Source organism: Salvelinus fontinalis, chromosome 4, assembly GCF_029448725.1.
Source record: "Salvelinus fontinalis isolate EN_2023a chromosome 4, ASM2944872v1, whole genome shotgun sequence".
Lineage (NCBI taxonomy): Eukaryota > Metazoa > Chordata > Actinopteri > Salmoniformes > Salmonidae > Salvelinus > Salvelinus fontinalis.
In genome coordinates this window covers 1,133,172-1,157,964 of record NC_074668.1, presented here as the reverse complement: position 1 = coordinate 1,157,964, position 24,793 = coordinate 1,133,172, and the positions used below count along the sequence as shown (strand labels likewise).

At 42.9% G+C, this 24,793-nt stretch overlaps 2 protein-coding genes across 4 annotated transcripts in view; both read left to right on the top strand.

Annotated features, from left to right (window-relative positions):
* Positions 1–13,177, top strand: part of LOC129852961 (probable phospholipid-transporting ATPase IM) — a 70,482-nt gene extending 57,305 nt beyond the window's left edge. For 2 of the 3 annotated variants that reach the window (XM_055918564.1, XM_055918566.1), the window contains 7 exons: positions 1,161–1,302; positions 3,455–3,638; positions 4,075–4,166; positions 4,325–4,456; positions 5,543–5,626; positions 5,871–6,116; positions 8,356–9,975. In XM_055918564.1, the coding sequence (XP_055774539.1) occupies positions 1,161–1,302; positions 3,455–3,638; positions 4,075–4,166; positions 4,325–4,456; positions 5,543–5,626; positions 5,871–6,116; positions 8,356–9,732 (2,257 nt within the window). In that variant the 3' untranslated portion in view covers positions 9,733–9,975. Of the gene's footprint in view, positions 1–1,160; positions 1,303–3,454; positions 3,639–4,074; positions 4,167–4,324; positions 4,457–5,542; positions 5,627–5,870; positions 6,117–8,355; positions 10,014–10,340 lie in introns of those variants that run through there. The other variant, XM_055918565.1, reaches the window with a different exon arrangement.
* A 10,176-nt stretch (positions 13,178–23,353) lies between these two features.
* LOC129852960 (atos homolog protein B) overlaps positions 23,354–24,793 on the top strand; it is a 49,481-nt gene continuing 48,041 nt past the window's right edge. Inside the window, exon 1 of the mRNA XM_055918563.1 lies at positions 23,354–23,772. The gene's annotated coding sequence lies outside the window, so the exon portion shown is untranslated. The remainder of the gene's footprint in view (positions 23,773–24,793) is intronic.

Here is a 24,793-nt window from a genome sequence, read left to right as displayed (position 1 = left end):
TTGATAACATCCCATGTTGATAACATCCCAGGTTGATAACATCCCATGTTGATAACATCCCAGGTTGATAACATCCCATGTTGATAACATCCCAGGTTGATAACATCCCAGGTTGATAACATCCCATCCCAGGTGATAACATCCCATCTCAGGTTGATAACATCCCAGGTTGATAACATCCCAGGTTGATAACATCCCATGTTGATAACATCCCATCCCAGGTTGATAACATCCCAGGTTGATAACATCCCAGGTTGATAACATCCCAGGTTGATAACATCCCAGGTTGATAACATCACATCCCAGGTTGATAACATCACATCCCAGGTTGATAACATCCCAGGTTGATAACATCCCATCCCAGGTTGATAACATCCCATCCCAGGTTGATAACATCCCAGGTTGATAACATCCCATCCCAGGTTGATAACATCCCATCTCAGGTTGATAACATCCCAGGTTGATAACATCTCAGGTTGATAACATCACATCCCAGGTTGATAACATCCCAGGTTGATAACACCCCATCCCAGGTTGATAACATCCCATCCCAGGTTGATAACATCCCATCCCAGGTTGATAACATCCCAGGTTGATAACATCCCAGGTTGATAACATCCCATCCCAGGTTGATAACATCCCAGGTTGATAACATCCCAGGTTGATAACATCCCAGGTTGATAACATCCCATCCCAGGTTGATAACATCCCATCCGAGGTTGGTAACATCCCATCCCAGGTTGATAACATCCCAGGTTGATAACATCCCAGGTTGATAACATCCCAGGTTGATAACATCCCAGGTTGATAACATCCCATCCCAGGTTGATAACATCCCATCCCAGGTTGGTAACATCCCATCCCAGGTTGATAACATCCCAGGTTGATAACATCCCATCCCAGGTTGATAACATCCCATCCCAGGTTGGTAACATCCCATCCCAGGTTGATAACATCCCAGGTTGATAACATCCCATCCCAGGTTGGTAACATCCCATCCCAGGTTGATAACATCCCAGGTTGATAACATCCCAGGTTGATAACATCCCATCCCAGGTTGATAACATCCCATCCCAGGTTGATAACATCCCATCCCAGGTTGATAACATAGACATGGTGAAACAGAATGAGATGAGAGGATTTGTTTTGTATTGAACCAGGAATGCATGGAGCACCATGAAACCAGGTGCAGAGGAGGAGGCCAACTTCATGCCAGAGAAGACGCTGGGTAACAAGCCGAAGGTGGTCAGGGACGAGGAGGTGAACGGGGAGTATGGCCTGGTCATCAACGGACACAGTCTGGTGAGACACTACAGTCCTATTTACTGTAGTCTGGTGAGACACTACTGTCCTATTTACTGTAGTCTGGTGAGACACTACTGTCCTATTTACTGTAGTCTGGTGAGACACTACAGTCCTATTTACTGTAGTCTGGTGAGACACTACAGTCCTATTTACTGTAGTCTGGTGAGACACTACTGTCCTATTTACTGTAGTCTGGTGAGACACTACTGTCCTATTTACTGTAGTCTGGTGAGACACTACAGTCCTATTTACTGTAGTCTGGTGAGACACTACAGTCCTATTTACTGTAGTCTGGTGAGACACTACTGTCCTATTTACTGTAGTCTGGTGAGACACTACAGTCCTATTTACATTTACATTTACATTTACATTTAAGTCATTTAGCAGACGCTCTTATCCAGAGCGACTTACAAATTGGAAAGTTCATACATATTCATCCTGGTCCCCCCCGTGGGGAATGAACCCACAACCCTGGCGTTGCAAGCGCCATGCTCTACCAACTGAGCAACACGGGACCGTAGTCTGGTGAGACACTACAGTCCTATTTACTGTAGTCTGGTGAGACACTACAGTCCTATTTACTGTAGTCTGGTGAGACACTACAGTCCTATTTACTGTAGTCTGGTGAGACACACAGTCCTATTTACACTGTAGTCTGGTGAGACACTACAGCCCTATTTACTGTAGTCTGGTGAGACACTACAGTCCTATTTACTGTAGTCTGGTGAGACACACAGTCCTATTTACACTGTAGTCTGGTGAGACACTACAGTCCTATTTACTGTAGTCTGGTGAGACACTACAGTCCTATTTACTGTAGTCTGGTGAGACACTACAGTCCTATTTACTGTAGTCTGGTGAGACACTACAGTCCTATTTACTGTAGTCTGGTGAGACACTACAGTCCTATTTACTGTAGTCTGGTGAGACACACAGTCCTATTTACACTGTAGTCTGGTGAGACACTACAGCCCTATTTACTGTAGTCTGGTGAGACACTACAGTTATATTTACTGTAGTCTGGTGAGACACTACAGTCCTATTTACTGTAGTCTGGTGAGACACTACAGTTATATTTACTGTAGTCTGGTGAGACACTACTGTCCTATTTACTGTAGTCTGGTGAGACACTACAGTTATATTTACTGTAGTCTGGTGAGACACTATAGTCCTATTTACTGTAGTCTGTTGAGACACTACAGTTATATTTACTGTAGTCTGGTGAGACACTACTGTCCTATTTACTGTAGTCTAATGAGACACTACAGTTATATTTACTGTAAATCAGTCTGGTGAGACACTACAGTCCTATTTACTGTAAATCAGTCTGGTGAGACACTACAGTCCTATTTACTGTAAATCAGTCTGGTGAGACACTACCGTCCTATTTACTGTAAATCAGTCTGGTGAGACACTACCGTTCCATTTACTGTAAATCAGTCTGGGGAGACACTACCGTCCTATTTACTGTAAATCAGTCTGGTGAGACACTACAGCCCTATTTACTGTAAATCAGTCTGGTGAGACACTACTGTCCTATTTACTGTAGTCTGGTGAGACACTACAGTCCTATTTACTGTAAATTAGTCTGATGAGATACTACAGTCCTATTTACTGTAAATCAGTCTGGTGAGACACTACAGTCCTATTTACTGTAAATCAGTCTGGTGAAACACTACCATCCCATTTACTGTAAATCAGTCTGGTGAGACACTACAGTCCTATTTACTGTAAATCAGTCTGGTGAGACACTACCGTCCTATTTACTGTAAATCAGTCTGGTGAGACATTACCGTCCTATTTACTGTAAATCTTGCACTAACATGAGCCATGATTCCTTATCGTGTCAAATATCTGATTGTGCCCATATTTTAGACAGATAAGACACATTTTTAACAGATAAAACACACGTTAAAAGGATTAGATACATGTTAGACAGATAGGACACATGTTAAAAGGATTAGATACATGTTAGACAGATAGGACACATGTTAAAAGGATTAGATACATGTTAGACAGATAAGACACATGTTAAAAAGACATGTTAGACATTTGAACTGATTCTGATCCGTTGAATAGGATCTGGACATCCATATTTGATCTGTTACCATTAGATTCTACTCTACCCTCTCTCCCCCTCCCCCATCAGGCCTATGCCCTAGAGCGTAGCATGGAGCTGCTGTTCCTGCGTACAGCCTGTCTGTGTAAGACAGTGATCTGCTGCAGAGTGACTCCACTACAGAAGGCCCAGGTGGTGGAACTGGTCAAGAAATACAAACAGGCCGTCACTCTGGCCATAGGAGACGGGGCCAACGACGTCAGCATGATTAAAGGTAACTTACTGTCCAAAATGGCACCCTGTCACTTAAATAGCGCACTGCTTTTGACCAGGGTCTATATAGGAGCACCCTTTGACTACAGATCTAGGATCAGATAACTACACCAGTCAAATACTTAACCATGTGGAGTGTTAGGGAAAAACAGACTCTGTATGATTATGCGGCGGAGAGAAAAGTTGTGAACTTGACCTTAACCCTCTGAGCCCAACGGTCCTGAACAATGCTTACCTTCTCTCTCCCCCCTCTACCTCCCCTCTTACCCTCCTCTACCCCCCCTCTCTCCCTTCCCCCTCTTTCTTCCCCTCTCTCTCCCTCTCCTCCCCTCACTCTCTCCCTTCCCCCTCTTTCTTCCCCTCTCCCTCTCCTCCCCTCACTCTCTCCCTTCCCCCTCTTTCTTCCCCTCTCCCTCTCCTCCCCTCTCTCTCTATAGCTGCTCATATAGGTGTGGGTATAAGCGGTCAGGAAGGGATGCAGGCGGTCCTCTCTTCAGACTACTCCTTTGCTCAGTTCCGCTTCCTAGAAGTAAGAGGGCCACTGACACACCAGTGACGTTTTTAAATCACAATGCAAAACCCACATTTTTATCTTGGACATTTATCAGGGGTTTAATGGTCTATTAGTCTGTTGTTGTTTGTACGATTTAAAAGATTATTATATATATTTTTTCATTTAACTGACAGCGCCTCCTCCTGGTCCACGGCCGCTGGTCCTACCTGAGGATGTGTAAGTTCCTGCGATACTTCTTCTACAAGAACTTCACCTTTACCTTCGTCCACTTCTGGTACGCCTTCTTCTGCGGATTCTCAGCACAGGTACGACAGAAAGAAAGAGGGGAGGGAGAGGGGAGAGAGAGAGGGGGGGGGGGGAGAGGGGAGAGAGACATTTCTTCAACTTTAGTCAACCCAACGTCGAATTCTAAAGCAGCTGGTATACTCCTTTACTTCTATTTCATAAAGCCCTGTGCAGTCATTAGATTTTTAAATCATCGTTGTATGTGTAATAAATCACTATGTGTGTTTATTTCATGACAATAACTCCAAATATATGTTTTAAAAATTATTTCCCTGAGCCTCCTTTTGCCGTTGAACTGCTCAGTCTGGTCGTGTGGGCGTGTTGATACAAATGCTTATTTATTTACATACACAGCTCTGATTGGCAGATAGAATCATCTTGACTCTAGAGAAGCCTACCCCTTCAAAGTAGGAGGATACGTATGCAAATAAAAGATGACTGCTCATTGGTCAGAATAATCCCATCAGATTGTGATGGCATGCTGTCAGACAACAACAACAAAAAAGCTTTTTAAAAAAGTGTCTCAGTGGTCTAAGGCACTGCATCGCAGTGTTGCGGCGTCACTAAAGCCTGGGGTTCGATCCCAGTCCCATAGGGTGGTGCACAATTGGTCCAGCATCGTCCGGATTAGATGAGGGTTTGGCTGGGAGGGGGGACCTTTACTTGGCTCATCACGCTCTAGCGACTCCTTGTGGCCGGGCTGGACGCCTGCAAGCTGATGTCGGTGTTTCCTCCGACACATTGCTGTGGCTGGCTTCCGGGTTAAGCGAGCGGGTGTTAAGAAGCGGGTTTGATGGGTCATGTTTCGGAGGACGCATGAATCAACCTTCGCCTCTCCTGAGCCCGTTGAGAAGATGCAGCGATGAGACAAGATTGAAATTGTGGAGAAAAAGTGTGTAAAAAATGTAAATAAATAAACTCTTACACTAAAAGGGCATTATCATCATTTACACCATTTCAGAGTGTTATTTCGACCTCGTAGTGACGAAATCAATTTGAATTTTTACAGAAAATCACGTTTTTGACTGCACTACCCCTTTAAAACAACAGTTTTTTCAGATATATAAGGTTATTTGTCTCTGATGATCTGATTGTGTTTCTTCCAGACGGTGTATGACGAGTGGTTCATCACGTTGTATAACCTGGTCTACACAGCACTTCCTGTACTGGGTATGAGTCTGTTTGACCAGGTAAAACATGTGTGATGTGAATGTGAATTTTTATGTGTGTGTGCAGGAATTAATGTGTTCATATGTGTGTGTGCAGGAATTAATGTGTTCATGTGTGTGTGTGCAGGAATTAATGTGTTTATGTGTGTGTGCAGGAATTAATGTGTTTATGCAATATGCGTGTACATTTCTTGTTTCTCCCACACATTTAGATTTGTGTAATCTAGAATGTTTTACTACCTCACTGTCTCCCCCCGGTGTCCAGGATGTGAATGACATGTGGAGTTTCCAGCACCCCCAGCTGTACGTTCCAGGCCAGCTGAATCAGTACTTCAGTAAAACAGCTTTCTTTAAGTGTGCCCTCCACAGTATCTACAGCTCAGTAGTGCTATTCTTCATCCCCTACGCTGCCATGTACGACACGGTCCGAGACGACGGGCAAGACATTGCTGACTACCAGTCCTTCGCCCTGCTAGCACAGACCTGTCTGGTCATCACTGTCTGTATACAGGTACAGTACATTACAGTACAATACATTACATTACAGTAAAATACATTACAGTAAAATACATTGCAGTACATTACAGTACAGTACAATAAATTATATTACAGTAATATACATTACAGTACAATAAATTACATTAGAGTACAATAAATTACATTACAGTAAAATACATTACAGTAAAATACATTGCAGTACATTACAGTACAGTACAATAAATTATATTACAGTAATATACATTACAGTACAATAAATTACATTAGAGTACAATAAATTACATTACAGTAAAATACATTACAGTAAAATCCATTGCAGTACATTACAGTACAGTACAATAAATTATATTACAGTAATATACATTACAGTACAATAAATTGCATTACAGTAAAATACATTGCAGTACATTACAGTACAGTACAATACATTACAGTAAAAAACATTACATTACAATTCAATACATTACATTACAGTACAACACATTACAATACATTACTGTACAGTACAGTGTATTACAGTACAACGCATTACACTACAGTACGATGCATTGCAGTACAGTACAGTAATTACAGTACAATCAATTACAGTACAATGTATTATAGTACAGTACAATGCATTACAGTGCAGTACAATGTATTACAGTACAATGTCTTATAGTACAGTACAATGCATTACAGTACAGTACAATGTATTACAGTACAATGTATTACAGAACAGTACAATCCATTACAGTACAGTAATTACAGTACAATACATTACAGTACAGTACAATGTATTACAGTACAGTACAATGTATTACAGTACAATGTATTATAATACAGTACAATGTATTACATTACAGTACAATACATTACAGCACAATACATTCCAGTACAGTACAATGTACTACAGTACAATGCATTACAGTACAGTACAATGTATTACTTACTGTACAATGTATTACAGTACAGTACAATGCATTACAGTACAATGTATTACAGAACAGTACAATGTGTTACAGTACAATGCATTACAGTACAATGTATTACAGTACAATGCATTACAGTACAATGCATTACAGTACAGTAAATCAAATCAAATCAAATTTATTTATACTTACATCAGCTGATATCTCGAAGTGTTGTACAGAAACCCAGCCTAAAACCCCAAACAGCAAGTAATGCAGGTGTAGAAGCACGGTGGCTAGGAAAAACTCCCTAGAAAGGCCAAAACCTAGGAAGAAACCTAGAGAGGAACCAGGCTATGAGAGGTGGCCAGTCCTCTTCTGGCTGTGCCGGGTGGAGATTATAACAGAACATGATGTTCTGCCAAGATGTTCAAATGTTCATAAATGACCAGCATGGTCAAATAATAATAATCACAGTAGTTGTCGAGGGTGCAGCAAGTCAGCACCTCAGGAGTAAATGTCAGTTTGCTTTTCATAGCCGATCATTAAGAGTATCTCTACCGCTCCTGCGGTCTCTAGAGAGTTGAAAACAGCAGGTCTGGGACAGGTAGCACGTCCGGTGAACAGGTCAGGGTTCCATAGCCGCAGGCAGAACAGTTGAAACTGGAGCAGCAGCACGGCCAGGTGGACTGGGGACAGCAAGGAGTCATCATGCCAGGTAGCCCTGAGGCATGGTCCTAGGGCTCAGGTCCTCCGAGAAAGAGAAAGAAAGAGAGAAAGAGAGAATTAGAGAGAGCATACTTAAATTCACACAGGACACCGGATAAGACAGGAGAAGTACTCCAGATATAACAAACTGACCCTAGTACAATGCACTACAGTACAATGCATTACAGTACAATGTATTACAGTACAATGCATTACAGTACAGTACAATGTATTACAGTACAGTAATTACATTATAGTGCAATGCAGTACAGTACAATACGTTACAGTACAATACATTACAGTACAATACAGTACAGTACAATACAGTACAGTACAATACAGTACAATACAATACAGTACAGTACAATGCATTACAGTACAATTCAATGCATTACATTACAGATGGTACAATACATTGGGACCACAGTCAAGTACTGGAAAAAATGTAATCAATGTAAAATGGACCCAGATTAAAAAATATTTATTATTTCTAAACTTTGACTTGAGAAAGTTAGACTCTAATTTCTATGGTGAACTACCTGCCCTGATTGAAAACAGTTAGTCCATTGACATTTCCGTGTGCCTGTCTGTCATTGCTTGTCAGTCTGTGTCCGTCTTTGTTCATCACATGTATATCCCTCCCCCTCTGCACTGTAGCTGTGTCTGGACATGTCCTACTGGACAGCGGTGAACCACTTCTTTGTGTGGGGGAGTCTGTCCATGTACTTCACTGTCACCTTCACCATGTACAGCAACGGAACGTTCCTCATCTTCCCTGCATCCTTCCCCTTCATCGGTGAACAGCGCCCTCACACCACACCACTACACACCACGACACTACACACCACACCACACCATTACACTACACACCACACCATTACACTACACACCACACCACACCACTACACACCACACCATTACACTACACACCACACCACTACACTACACACCACACCACTACACTACACACCCCACCACTACACTACACACCACTACACTACACAACACAACACACTACTACACTACACACAACACCACTACACTACACACCACTACACTACACAACACAACACACTACTACACTACACACAACACCACTACACTACACACCACACCACTACACACCACACCATTACACTACACACCACACCATTATACTACACACTACACCACACCATTACACTACACACCACACCATTATACTACACACCACAGCACACCACACCACTACACTACACACCACACCATTACACTACACACCACACCATTATACTACACACCACAGCACTACACTACACACCACACCACTACACACTACTACACTACACACCACACCATTACACTACACACCACACCATTACACTACACACCACACCATTACACTACACACCACACCACTACACAACACACCACTACACTACACACCACACCATTACACTACACACCACACCATTACACTACACACCACACCATTACACTACACAACACACCATTACACTACACACCACACCATTACACTACACACCACACCATTACACTACACAACACACCATTACACTACACACCACACCATTACACTACCCAACACACCATTACACCACACTACACACCACTACACTACACAACACACTACTACACACCACACCATTACACTACACAACACACCATTACACCACACTATACACCACAACACACCACACTACACCACACCACACCACACCAACCACACCACAACACACCACTCTACTACACACCACACCATTACACTACACACCACACCACACCACACCACAACACTACACACCACTACACTACACAACACACCACAACACAACACACCACAACACTACACACCATTACACTACACAACACACCACACTACACCACACCACACTACACCACACCACACCACACCAACCACACCACAACACACCACTCAACTACACAACACACCACAACACAACACACCACAACACTACACACCACTACACTACACAACACTGCAACACTGTCTTGAGCCAGGACAAACTCTAGACAGGGAGTGTGTGTGTGTGTGTGTGTGTGTGTGTGTGTGTGTGTGTGTGTGTGTGTGTGTGTGTGTGTGTGTGTGTGTGTGTGTGTGTGTGTGTGTGTGTGTGTGTGTGTGTGTGTGTGTGTGTGTGTGTGTGTTTCTCCCTGCATCAGGCACAGCCAGGAACTCCCTGAACCAGCCCAACGTGTGGCTGACCATCCTGCTCACCTCCATCCTCTGTGTACTTCCTGTGGTTGCCTACCGCTTCCTGTTAATACAGCTCCGCCCCACTATCAACGACAAGGTGGGACCATTGACCAATCACACGCTGTCTTCTAGGAACACTGACCAATCACACGCTGTCTTCTTGGAACACTGACCAATCACACGCTGTCTTCTAGGAACACTGACCAATCACACACAGTCTTCTAGAAACACTGACCTAAAGGTCTTATTTAAAAAATTATGAACAACAAGTGGAAATCTGACCTACAATCCCAGTCCCAAAATACCACCCTATTCCCTATATAGTGCACTACTTTTGACCAGGGCCCATTATGGGTATAGGGTGCCATGTTTGGCACATCCCTACTGAATCTAAGATGAAGCCTATCCCTCCCCTTTCCTCCAGGTGATGTTCAAGGTGAGACAGGCCAAGGCCGCGCCCCCTCCCCTAGCCCGCCGTGCCCGGATTCGCCACACCAGCACCCGCCGTTCCGGCTACGCCTTCTCGCATGCGGCGGGCTACGGGGACCTGGTGATGTCCAACCGTTTTCTGCGCCGTCCCGCCGTCACACTCACCACCGCTTTTACCCCTCTGGGACGCACCACAGGGTTCAGCCCCACGGGCCGCTCAGCCGGATACAGCCCCACTGGGAATGCCCTGAACACCAGACCAGAGGATGTGGAGGTGACATCACTGCAAATGCACCACATGACGCGAGACCCCGCCTTCTGATGTACCGCACTATGCCCGCCTTAAGTCAGATAACAGTCATATATTAGCCACTTCTGAGACTCACTTAGATAATTAATTTGATGATATAGCAGTAGCAATACAAGGATATAACATCTATAGAAGAGACAGGAATGTTTATGAGGGAGGTGTTGCTGTATATGTTCAGAGCCATATCCCTGTAATGCTTAGAGAATATCTTATGTCAAGTGTTATTGAAGTGTTGTGGTTGCAGGTTCACCTGGCACACCTAAAGCCTTTTCTTTTTGGAGTGTTGCTATAGGCCACCAAGTGCTAACAGTCAGTATATAAACAATATGTGTGAAATGCTTGATAGTGTTTGTGATGTAAACAGACAGGCATACTTTCTTGGGGACTTGAATATTGACTGGTTTCCATCAAGCTGTCCCTTCAAGAGGAAGTTTTTCACTGTAACCAGGGCCTGTAATCTGGTTCAGGTTATTCATCTTGGGTGTTTACAAATACTACAGGAACAAGATTATCCACATACAATACAGTTCAAAAGTTTGGGATCACTTAGAAATGTCCTTGTTTTTGAAAGAAAACCACATTTTTTTGTCCATTAATATGGCTGCAAGCCCGAGGTCGGTACACCTATGACAACATCCCCCACCCCCCCCCCCCACACTGATTAGCATCGCTAGCATAGCGTCACAATTAAATAGTAGCATCTAAATATCATTAAATCACAAGTCCAAGACACCAAATGAAAGATACAGATCTTGTGAATAAAGCCACCATTTCAGATTTTTAAAATGTTTTACAGGGAAGACAAAATATGTAAATCTATTAGCTAACCATGTTAGCAAAAGACACCATTTTTCTTTGTCCACCATTTTTTCTCAACACCAGTAGCTATCACCAATTTGGCTAAACTAAGATATTGATAGCCACTAACCAAGAAAAAAACTCATCAGATGACAGTCTGATAACATATTTATTGTATAGGATAGGTTTTGTTAGAAAAATGTGCATATTTCAGGTATAAATCATAGTTTACAATTGCACCCACCATCACAAATCGACTAGAATAAATACACAGAGCAACGTGTATTACCAATTTACTCATCATAAAACATTTCTTAAAAATACACAGCACATAGCAATGGAAAGACACAGATCTTGTGAATTCAGACAATATTTCAGATGTTCTAAGTGTTTTACAGCGAAAACACAATAAATCGTTATATTAGCATACCACATATGCAAACGTTACCCGACCATTGATTCAAGCCAAAGAGAGCGATATCGTTATCATCGCCAAAATATATTAATTTTTTCACTAACCTTCTCAGAATTCTTCCGATGACACTCCTGTAACATCATATTACAACATACATATAGAGTTTGTTCGAAAATGTGCATATTTAGCCACCAAAATCATGGTTAGACAATGACAAAAGTAGCCCAGCTGGTCAGAAAATGTCGTGCGCCATATTAGACAGTGATCTAGTCTTATACATAAATACTCATAAACGTGACTAAAAAATATAGGGTGGACAGCGATTGATAGACAATTTAATTCTTAATACAATCGCTGAATTACATTTTTTAAATTATCCTTACTTTTCAATACAGGTTGCGCCAAGCGAAGCTACATCTAACAAAATGGCGGCATAAGCGATTAACATTTTTCGACAGAAACACGATTTATCATAATAAATTGTTCTTACTTTGAGCTGTTCTTCCATCAGAATCTTGGGCAATGAATCCTTTGCTCAAGCAAAAACATGACCGGAGAAATATTACTGGCTAAACTAAAGCTTGGAGAAAGAGCAGGTCCGTGTCCACCTTGCATCAGGCGCAGCTGGAAAAGGGACACTACCTACACGTTGTGCTGTTTTATAGAGGCTCTGATTGCGCAATCGACTCCATTCAAAGCGTCACCACGTAATGACATCCAGGGGAAGACGTAAGCAGTGTTTGTATCCTCATAGCATTCACAGGGACCTTTAAACTGACTCCAGATCAGGGGCCAAGATGTCTGAAATCTGACTCCATGTCAGGGAAAGTGCTGTAGAATGAGTTCTGTTCCACTCAGAGACAAAATTTCAACGGCTATAGAAACTAGAGAGTGTTTTCTATCCAATAATAACAATAATATGCATATTGTACGAGCAAGAATTGAGTACGAGGCCGTTTGAAATGGGCACCTATTATCTGGCTACTCAATACTGCCCCTGCAGCCATAAAAAGTTAATTAAAAGAACATCAAATTGATCAGAAATACAGTGTAGACATTGTTAATGTTGGAAATGACTATTGTAGCTGGAAACGGCAGTTTTTTTAATGGAATATCTACATAGGCGTACAGAGGCCCATTTTCAGCAACCATCACTCCTGTGTTCCAATGGCACATTGTGTTAGCTAATCCAAGTTTAGCATTTTAAAAGGCTAACTGATCATTAGAAAAGCCTTTTGCAATTATGTTAGTGCAGCTGAAAACTGTTGTCCTGATTAAAGAAGCAATAAAACTGTCCTTCTTTAGACTAGTTCAGTATCTGGAGCATCAGCATTTGTGGGTACGATTACAGGCTCAAAATGGCTAGAAACAAAGAACTTTCTTCTGAAACTTGTCGGTCTATTCTTGTTCTGAGAAATGAATGCTATTCCATGCGAGATATTGCCAAGAAACTGAAGATCTCGTACAACGCTGTGTACTACTCCCTTCACAGAACAGTGCAAACTGGCCAAACCATAATAAAAAAAGGAGTGGGAGGCCCCGGTGCACAACTGAGCAAGAGAACATGTACATTAGAATGTCTAGTTTGAGAAACAGACGCCTCACAAGTCCTCAACTGGCAGATTCATTAAATAGTACCCGCAAAACACCAGTCTTAACTTCAACCCTGAAGAGGCGACTCCGGGATGCTGGCTTTCTAGGCAGAGTTGCAAAGAAAAAGCCATATCTCAGACTGGCCAATAAAAATAAAATATTAAGATGGGCAAAAGATGAAGATGAACAGAGCAAAGTACAGCGAGATCCTTAATGAAAACCTGCTCCAGAATGCTCAGGACCTCAGACTGGGGCAAAGGTTCACCTTCCAACCTGACAACGACCCTAAGCACACAGCCAAGACAACGCAGGAGTGGCAGGAGTCTCTGAATGTCCTTGAGTGGCCCAGCCAGAGCCTGGACTTGAACCCAAACATCTCTGGAGAGACCTGAAAATAGCTGTGCAGCAACACTCCCCATCCAACCTGACAGAGCTTGAGAGGATCTGCAGAGAAGAATGGGAGAAACTCCCCAAATACAGGTGTGCCAAGCTTGTTGCGTCATACCCAAGAAGACTTGAAGCTGTAATCGCTGCCGAAGGTGCTTTAACAAAGTACTGAGTAAAAGGTCTGAATACTTATGTGAATGTGATATTTCATTTGGTTTTTATACATTTGCAAAAAATTCTAAAAAACAGTTTTTGCTTTGTCATGGGGTATTGTGTGTAGATTGAGGGGAAAAAAACAATTTTATCCATTTTAGAATAAGGCTGTAACGTAACAAAATGTGGAAAAGTCAAGGGGTCTGAATACTTTCAGAATGCACTGTATGTGGAAAGCTACTTAGGATGGTAGCTGACTCTATAGCCACTCCTATCGGTCAAATATGTAATCTGAACCTACAGGAAAGTCTGTGTCCTCAGGCCTGGAGGGAAGCCAAAGGCACTCCGCTATCCAAGAGTGGTAAAGCGGGTTCTAACAACATACCGATCAGTTTGCTGCCAGCTCTTAGCAAACTGTTGAATTTTTTTGTTGTTTACCTAATACAACGCTATTTCTTTGTAAACAAAATAACAGACATTCAGCATTCTTATAGAGAAGGGCAGTCAACATGTAATGCACTGAAACAAATGACTGATGATTGGTTGAAAGAAATTGATAATAAGACTGTAGGAGCTGTACTGTTAGATTTCAGTGCAGCCTCTGATATTGACCATAACCTGTTGTTGGGAAAACGTCTGTGTTATGGTTTTTCAACCTCAGCTCTGAATCGACGATATGGCATTATTTAATGGAAGCTTCTCATGTCAAACATAAAGTGTGGTACCGCAGGGCAGCTCTCTAGGCCCTCTACTCTTTTCAATTTTTACCAAAGACCTGCCACTGGCATTAACCAAAGCATATGTGACCATGTAGAGTGGCAAGAAAAAGTATGTGAAACCTTTAGAAATGCCTGGATTACTGCATAAATTGGTCATAAAATGTGATCTTCACCTAGGTCACAACAATAAACAAATACAGTCTGCTTAAACTAATAACACACAAATAATTATACGTTTTCATGTCTTTATTGAACACACCTTGTAAATATTCACAATGCAGGGTGGAAAAAGTATGTGAACCCTTGGATTTAATAACTGGTTGACCCTCCTTTTGCAGCAATAACCTCAACCAAACGTTTTCTGTAGTTGCAGATCAGACCTGCACAACGGTCAGGAGAAATTTTGGACCATTCCTTTTTACAAAACTGTTTCAGTTCAGCAATATTCTTGGGACGTCTGGTGTGAACTGCTCTCTTGAGGTGATGCCACAGCATCTAAATGGGGTTGAGGTCAGGACTCTGACTGGGCCACTCCATAAGGCCTATTTTCTTATGTTGAAGCCATTCTGTTGCTGATTTAGTTCTGTGTTTTGGTCGTTGTTCTGTTGCAGCACCCAACTTCTGTTGAGCTTCAATTGGAGGACAGATAGCCTAACATTCTCCTGCAAAATGTCTTGAATAACTTGGGAATTCGTTTTTTTCGTTGATGATAGCAAGCTGTCCAGGTAGCCCCAAACCATGATGCTCCCTCCACCATGCTTTGCAGTTGGGATGAGGTTTTTATGTTGGTGTGCTGTGCCTTTTTTTCTGCACACATATGTTCCTTCCAAACAACTCAACTTTAGTTTAATCTGTCCACAGAATATTTTGCCAGTAGCGCTGTGGAACATCCAGGTGCACTTTTGCAGACTTCAGACGTGCAGCAATGGTTTTTTTGAACAGCAGTGGCTTCTTCCGTGGTGTCCTCCCATGAACACCATTCTTGTTTAGTGTTTTACGTATCGTAGACTCGTCAGCAGAGACGTTAGCATGTTCCAGAGATTTCTGTATGTCTTTAGCTGACACTCTAGGATTCTCCTTAACCTCATTGAGCAATCTGTTCTGTGCTCTTGCAGTCATCTTTGCAGGACGGCCACTCCTAGGGAGAGTAGCAACAGTGCTGAAATTTCTCCATTTATAGACAATTTTTCTTTCCGTAGATTGATGAACATCGAGGCTTTTAGAGATACTTTTGTAACCCTTACCAAGTTTATGCAAGTCAACAATTCTTAATCTTAGGTCTTCCGAGATCTCTTTTGTTCGAAGCATGGTTCACATCAGGCAATGCTTCTTGTGAATAGCAAACTTAAATTGTGTGAGTTTTTTATAGGGCAAGGCAGCTCTAACCAACATCTCCAATCTCATCTCATTGATTGGACTCCAGGTTAGCTGACTCCTGACCCCAATTAGCTTTTGGAGAATTCATTAGCCTAGGGGTTCACATACTTTTCCCAACCTACACTGTGAATGTTTAAAGTATGTATCGATATAGACAAGAAAAATACAATAATTTGTGTGTTATTAGTTTAAGCACACTTAGTTGTTCTATTGTTGTGACTAAGATGAAGATCAGATCAAATTTGATGACCAATTTATGCAGAAATCCAAGCAATTCCAAAGGGTTCACATATATTTCTTGCCACTGTATGCTGATTATTCAACCATATACGCATCAGTCACTGGAACCCTTAACAAAGAGTTGCAGTCTGTTTTAGAATCGGTGGCCAGAAATAAACTGGTCCTGAACATCTCAAAAACTAAGAGAATTGTATTTGGTACAAATCATTCATGTTTTGGAAATTACAAATAGTTTCCATTGTCAAGCACTGACACATAGCACTGACACACAGACCTACCTCACAAGACATCCCACCAAGGGTATTTTCACAGTCCTCCGGAACAAATTAAAGGAAACGTACAGTGTTATACAGAGTCAGGAGTGCATGGAACTCCCATCTTATATTGCTCAAGTGAACAGCAAACTTGGTTTCAAAAAAACAAATAAAGCAACACCTCACGGCACAACGCCTCTCCCCCATGTGACCTACTGGTTGTGTGTATGTACTGACATGTGACCTAATGGTTGTGTGTACTGACATGTGACCTACTGGTTGTGTGTACTGACACGTGACCTACTGGTTGTGTGTATGTACTGACATGTGACCTACTGGTTGTGTGTGTGTACTGACATGTGACCTAATGGTTGTGTGTACTGACATGTGACCTACTGGTTGTGTGTACTGACATGTGACCTACTGGTTGTGTGTATGTATTGACATGTGACCTACTGGTTGTGTGTGTGTACTGACATGTGACCTAATGGTTGTGTGTACTGACATGTGACCTAATGGTTGTGTGTACTGACATGTGACCTACTGGTTGTGTGTGTGTACTGACATGTGACCTAATGGTTGTGTGTACTGACATGTGACCTACTGGTTGTGTGTGTGTACTGACATGAGACCTACTGGTTGTGTGTGTGTACTGACATGTGACCTAATGGTTGTGTGTGTGTACTGACATGTGACCTACTGGTTGTGTGTGTGTACTGACATGTGACCTAATGGTTGTGTGTGTGTACTGACATGTGACCTAATGGTTGTGTGTGTGTACTGACATGTGACCTACTGGTTGTGTGTGTGTACTGACATGTGACCTAATGGTTGTGTGTGTGTACTGACATGTGACCTACTGGTTGTGTGTACTGACATGTGACCTACTGGTTGTGTGTGTGTACTGACATGTGACCTACTGGTTGTGTGTACTGACATGTGACCTACTGGTTGTGTGTGTGTACTGACATGTGACCTAATGGTTGTGTGTACTGACATGTGACCTACTGGTTGTGTGTATGTACTGACATGTGACCTACTGGTTGTGTGTATGTACTGACATGTGACCTACTGGTTGTGTGTGTGTACTGACATGTGACCTACTGGTTGTGTGTATGTACTGACATGTGACCTACTGGTTGTGTGTGTGTACTGACATGTGACCTACTGGTTGTGTGTATGTATTGACATGTGACCTACTGGTTGTGTGTGTGTACTGACATTGGACCTACTGGTTGTGTGTATGTACTGACATGTGACCTACTGGTTGTGTGTGTGTACTGACAGGTATGTGTTCCTGATAGATGCACACACACTACATGTTAATGTTTCTAAATGCATGTCAATTGTAATGTCTTTTGTCTCCAATGTCTTTTTTGTTATGTGTCGGACCCCAGTAAGACTGTCGCTAATGGCGTCGGCTAATGGGGATCCTAATAAATCACACCGCTGGGTTAGCCAGGCTAATGGGGATCCTAATAAATCACATCACACCGCTGGGTTAGCCAGGCTAATGGGGATCCTAATAAATCACATCACACCGCTGGGTTAGCCAGGCTAATGGGGATCCTAATAAATCACACCGCTGGGTTAGCCAGGCTAATGGGGATCCTAATAAATCACACCGCTGGGTTAGCCAGGCTAATGGGGATCCTAATAAATCACATCACACCGCTGGGTTAGCCAGGCTAATGGGGATCCTAATAAATCACACCGCTGGGTTAGCTAGGCTAATGGGGATCCTAATAAATCACACCGCTGGGTTAGCCAGGCTAATGGGGATCTTAATAAATCACAACGCTGGGTTAGCCAGGCTAATGGGGATCCTAATAAATCACATCACACCGCTGGGTTAGCCAGGCTAATGGGGATCCTAATAAATCACACCGCTAGGTTAGCCAGGCTAATGGGGATCCTAATAAATCACACCGCTGGGTTAGCCAGGCTAATGGGGATCCTAATAAATCACACCGCTGGGTTAGCCAGGCTAATGGGGATCCTAATAAATCACATCACACCGCTGGGTTAGCCAGGCTAATGGGGATCCTAATAAATCACACCGCTGGGTTAGCCAGGCTAATGGGGATCTTAATAAATCACACCGCTGGGTTAGCCAGGCTAATGGGGATCCTAATAAATCACATCACACCGCTGGGTTAGCCAGGCTAATGGGGATCCTAATAAATCACATCACACCGCTGGGTTAGCCAGGCTAATGGGGATCCTAATAAATCACATCACACCGCTGGGTTAGCCAGGCTAATGGGGATCCTAATAAATCACATCACACCGCTGGGTTAGCCAGGCTAATGGGGATCCTAATAAATCACATCACACCGCTGGGTTAGCCAGGCTAATGGGGATCCTAATAAATCACATCACACCGCTGGGTTAGCCAGGCTAATGGGGATCCTAATAAATCACATCACACCGCTGGGTTAGCCAGGCTAATGGGGATCCTAATAAATCACACTGCTGGGTTAGCCAGGCTAATGGGGATCCTAATAAATCACACCGCTGGGTTAGCCAGGCTAATGGGGATCCTAATAAATCACATCACACCGCTGGGTTAGCCAGGCTAATGGGGATCCTAATAAATCACATCACACCGCTGGGTTAGCCAGGCTAATGGGGATCCTAATAAATCACATCACACCGCTGGGTTAGCCAGGCTAATGGGGATCCTAATAAATCACATCACACCGCTGGGTTAGCCAGGCTAATGGGGATCCTAATAAATCACATCACACCGCTGGGTTAGCCAGGCTAATGGGGATCCTAATAAATCACATCAAATACTGTAACTATACAAATAGCTAAAGGACCAGAATTGTTTGAGGATTCCAAAGACAGACACTTGTGTCTGATTGGTCACAGCATCAGAAATATGAAACATTCTGTTTCTCCTTTCTCCTGCCTCACTCTGTCTCCTGTTCCACTCCTTGGCCTTGTGTCCCATCAAGTCTCTTCTCATGGGGAAATGTGCCTCTACACATCAACTGTATACTGTTAAAGTCCTGTGTGAGGACAGATTGACTGTGAGATTCTCTCATGCTGTCTAAGGAGAATAAACTATACTCACTCAGTGCTGTGACACCATAGGGAAGGAGAAAACCAAAGGCCACACCAAACATCTCAGAGTTGTAGGTTTCATGCCTAATTCCTAGCCTCGTAAGATCATCCTGATCATGGATTCAATCTGTGTAGTGAAACGGAATGTAAACTTGCCAAATCAGGATGCTAGTACAAGGCTAGTTTCTTCCATACTCAACCAGCCCACTACTCCTCCACTGTGATGATACCCTTGTGCAATCACACAGGCGAAGAGATGTACTGTACACTTCAACACTACCCGTGGAGGGAGAGGGAGTCACATCCCGTGTGGCTCAGTTGGTAGAGCATGGCGCTTGCAACGCCAGGGTTGTGGGTTCATTCCCCACGGGGGGACCAGGATGAATATGTATGAACTTTCCAATTTGTAAGTCGCTCTGGATAAGAGCGTCTGCTAAAATGACTTAAAAATCATCATGTTTATGGGTCTACATCCTGTCTGGCCAAGATGGATTGTGGGAGTCGAGATGGAGGGCATCTCCAGCAGAATCCCGATTGTCTGATGGAGTGTTCTTGTCCTTTAAACCAAGAGCTGTTTTTCATTCCTTTTATACACATTTCAATTAAAAACTCCCTGTGGGCTTGATTAGATGATATAAGACCATTTGTTTTTATGGAGAAGATAGAATAGATCTTCTGTTCACTAATTTAGCCCTCATCCAACGGCTAAATCAGTGTTGATCCTGAATGGGATTGTGACAATGTTAGCATGCTAGCCATTAGCCTCTGGACCAGCGACAGGTAACTGCCAAAATAATGGAAACACATGAGTAAATGAGGGATACAAAGTATATTGAAAGCTGATGCTTCCACACACACAGGTGTGGATCCTGAGTAAATTAATCAATTAACATCCCATCATGCTTAGGGTCATGTATAAAAATGCTGAGCAGGCCATTATTTGGGCTACCATGGCTATGTCCCCATAGGATGCACAGGGCACGAGTGGTCACTGAACGGTTTGATGAGCATGAAAACGACGTAAACCGTAGGCCATGGCCGTTTCAGTCACCAGATCTCAACCCAATTGAACACTTACGGGAGATTCTGAGGAGGTGCCTGAGACAGCGTTTTCCACAACCATCAACAAAACACCAAATTATGGAATTTATCATTTTGAAGAATATTGTCGCATCCCTCCAATTGAGTTCTAGACACGTGTAGAATCTATGCCAAGGTGCATTGAAGCTGTTCTGGCTCGTGGTGGCACAACGCCTTATTAAGACGCATTATGTTGGTGTTTCTTTTATTTTGGTAGTTACCTGTAGGTCCCAATACAACATAATGACACAAGTTGAGAGGCACAGGGACAGCCATGGAGCAGCGGCCCTCGGACAAAGAGACATTTAGGCAGTAGACACAAGGTTGCTGTTTCAACCTCCGGACGGAGCTGGACAGTATTTTTTACACTTATTTCAATATTTTATTATTCTTTTTTTTTTTTTTTTTTTTACACCCGTTTTAATATTAAGTCAACTGTTTTATCATGTCTATGTATTGAAACATGGTTGGTAATAGAGAAAGATGTTAGACTTTTACAATGAGTCACTTAACATTACACCGGTTTGCTGGTCTTTAGTGATATGTTATATTAGAGAGGAGTCATCTATTTTAGACCACAGGAGAAATATCCGATTGAAATAGCTTCTCCTTACTAAGGGGAAACAGAATCTGATCGGAGAGCTACAATAGAAAAGAGATGACATGTATAGCCATTGATTTAGAGCAGGTGCTAGATGTCAGTCAAGTGTTTAATAAAAGGTGAAAAAGGAGTCTGCACACTGATTACGCTCCCATGTGAACGTATTAGACAGAGATTTAGTGGTCGAAAACAATGTCTAACGCATTCACATGAAAGCAACAACAGATACATCGTTAGCTCTGACAGCTTAGAGCTCCAACACAGCTGCATGACAGACAGAGACTGTATGTGTAGTAGCAAGCAGTATTATCGGAGATGTCAACAGTACATGTACTATCCAGGAGAGGGTGCTACAAACACATCATTCTCAAATTCAAAAACACTGCTGGCAAGTTACCAAACTGAATGTGGGACAGTGTTTTTTGTTGATGTTCATGCATTTTACAACAATCAAAAGGCATTCCTTTACCATAAATACAATTTATAAATCATTTCTGATGTTTTTTTTAAAAGACACAGGCAATGATCTATCCCATATCACAACAAGGGTACGCTATGTGCAATGGAACCAATGGAATAGTCCCAAAAGTACAACACAAATTCAAGTACAGCACAACAAAGTATGTCAAGTAGACCAATTGTTCAAGTAGGCTAGGCCAGGCAAGGTCAGCAGCATTTGTTATTGTTGTGCTATTAGACAAGTAGAACTGAGTTGGCACAGAAGGCCCACTGGAGTCGGCTGCAAATTAGATACCATTCCAAGCCTGGGTGAAAGTCTGTTGTGCAATCATTCCAACTCCTTGTCAATAATTTTCATGCCAAACGTGGTTGTCATTACAATGACAACAATGGACTTGGCAGATCTGGGACCAGGCTGTACAATTCCAGAATATGTCAAATATGTTGTAGGCTAGGCCTATGCTCCAGGCCAGGCAGGCCTGTAGTGATGGGGCCTGAGGCAGATAGGCCAGCTGGGCTTGCTCGCCTTGGGCCTGGTAACCAGGGCCTTATGCCAGGGTCCTTGCTATTCGGAATCCTTGGGACGTCCCTCCCTACCCCATTGAAGTTGTAATTTAAAATGGTTAGGGTTAGGTAAGGGATAATGTTATGGTTCAGAATAAGGACGTCCTAAGAATCCCGGATATCACTAACCCTTATGCCAGGGCCCAGTCAAGGGCGTGGTGGAAATGACTAAGCCGACTGAGCCCAGTCCGTATTGGGCTGCTTACTGGCTGCTACTGATTATCTATTCTTAGCTGTATGAGAACATGGCAATGGTTCCTGAACCCTCCTACAGTAGCTCCTTTAAAATTGTCTGTTGAAAACAGACAGGATTAAATTGTGCAGTGACAGTAGGCCTCTGTCATCATCGTTTAACTGTCAAGTCGTTGAGCGCTTGAGACAGCAAATGTTCGAAGGCTATCGGAAACGTTAATTGTATAATGGTTAGTACTTTCAAGGATTTAAAGATTTAAAGTGGCTTTTGTGAAAGGATTGATGTAGGCCTCTGTGGGTTAAGGCCTCAAGCTAGAGGTCTTCACAGGTCCACCTGAACCTGAATAATCGAGCTGGACCTGGTCCAAAATTCTATCTTTTCCCTTGGGTCCTGGTCGGGTCCTGTTTGATTGTCATCGGATCCTGTTCTCGGGTCCGTTCGGGTCCAGGTACCCCTTAAAAAATATATATTGGGTCTATTCGGGTTCGGGTCTGATTGTCCTGGGTCCGTCCAAGTCCAACTTTTTGGACCGAGAAGACCTTAAACTCTATTTCTCTCTAGTTTGCTTTCTGCAACAAGGAGAGGCAAGGGACGTGTACTAGCACGTGTACTGGGCGTGTCTTAGCCAAACGTTGCCAACCCCTAAGCCAATGATATTATGAGATATTTGAATATATTTGTTTATTCAAACTTCATCTGAATACTGAGCTCTGGTTGGTTCGTGGAAGTCCAACTGACCAATCGCTTAAATGACAGGTGCCCAGCTGGCCGTAAACCCCGCCTCCTATTGACTTTTCAGCAAACCCCGGAAACATCGTTCTTTAAAGGGACACTGATCTATTTCATGGCGGAGGTCTTCGATGAGCACAGCTGAAGCGCAGAAAAGCAAATACGAAATACGAGCGACGTAGCCAGACAGCAAGCAAAAGAGATAGCTAGTTGTGTTCAGAGAGAAGAGGAGAGACGACAAGACGGATTTTTTTCCTATGACCGACGCTGCAATCAACCTTTCTTCAAAGCTAGCTAACGTTTCTATAGCAATCCTATCTTTGAATTTAAACAGAGACGTTTGATGTGAAGTCGACCAGGGTTGTCCTACAGCGAAAATAAAAGGCCAAAACTGCGTTTCTGAGACGAAGGGAATGTCTAATTAACATCCCTGTACGTGTCAAGCTTGTCATTCCCTTCGTGTAGGTGCTAGTTACTGCGCTGGTGAGTAAACAAAGCGTTTTCATGTTCAGTGAATTCTGTTCTTATTCCTTCCCTATGCTGGAAACTAGGTGGCTAACGCTTGTTTAACGGCTTACATGTAGGATTTATCGTGTAAAAACACTGTCGATATTGTAATGACTTTATAATAACCACATTTGTATTTCATGGTTATAAATGTGAACAGTGGTCTTTGTGGGAAAACAGACAAATGATGCAAGGCATCTGGCTACATGGTAGTTTATAACTTTTTAGTATTGCATTATTTTCTTTGCCATTTGAAATACCAGACAAGCCCAGAATACAATGTCATGACACACACACTGTATGTCTGCCAAGGGGGCGTTCCTCTGCTTTGTTTGCCATCCTTCTCCTTAACAAAAAAAAACTTGTGCGTGCGTGTGCAGAATAAGAACAAGGAGATTAGGTCCAATCGTGTGTGTGTGTGTGTGTGTGTGTGTGTGTGTGTGTGTGTGTGTGTGTGTGTGTGTGTGTGTGTGTGTGTGTAAAACACACAGTCTGCAATCCGTGCATGCCTTGCCTTAACTACATACAGATGCAATGCATTTTGCGTAGTACTGTCTGTAGGTCGTAGCCTATGTGCGCGAGGGAGGGGCGTGAAACTCACTACCACACACACACATGCCATACATCTTTTTGAGTTGGTGACGGTATCATGGCGGTTGAATAACCTTAATAATATTGCTCTAACAGCCCCCCCCCCCCCCCTTGGTTTCATTGTTCCATAAGAGGAGATGCAGCTAGATAGATGGGTATGCATTGGAGGGAGGCTGTCCACTGGGACACCGCACCTGTGGTCCAATGTACTGACTCGAGCTACAATGCCACAGTTATTACTGCTGCTATGTTGCATAACTGCATTGTTGCAGTAGGCTAGTAGCCTTTGCTACTGTGATAAGAAGTGCAGTGACATAGAGGTGTGTGATTGAGCAGAACTGCAGGGCCCTCTTTGTATTCACCAACATGGCAAGATAGCATTGGCAAACACATTACACATATATAC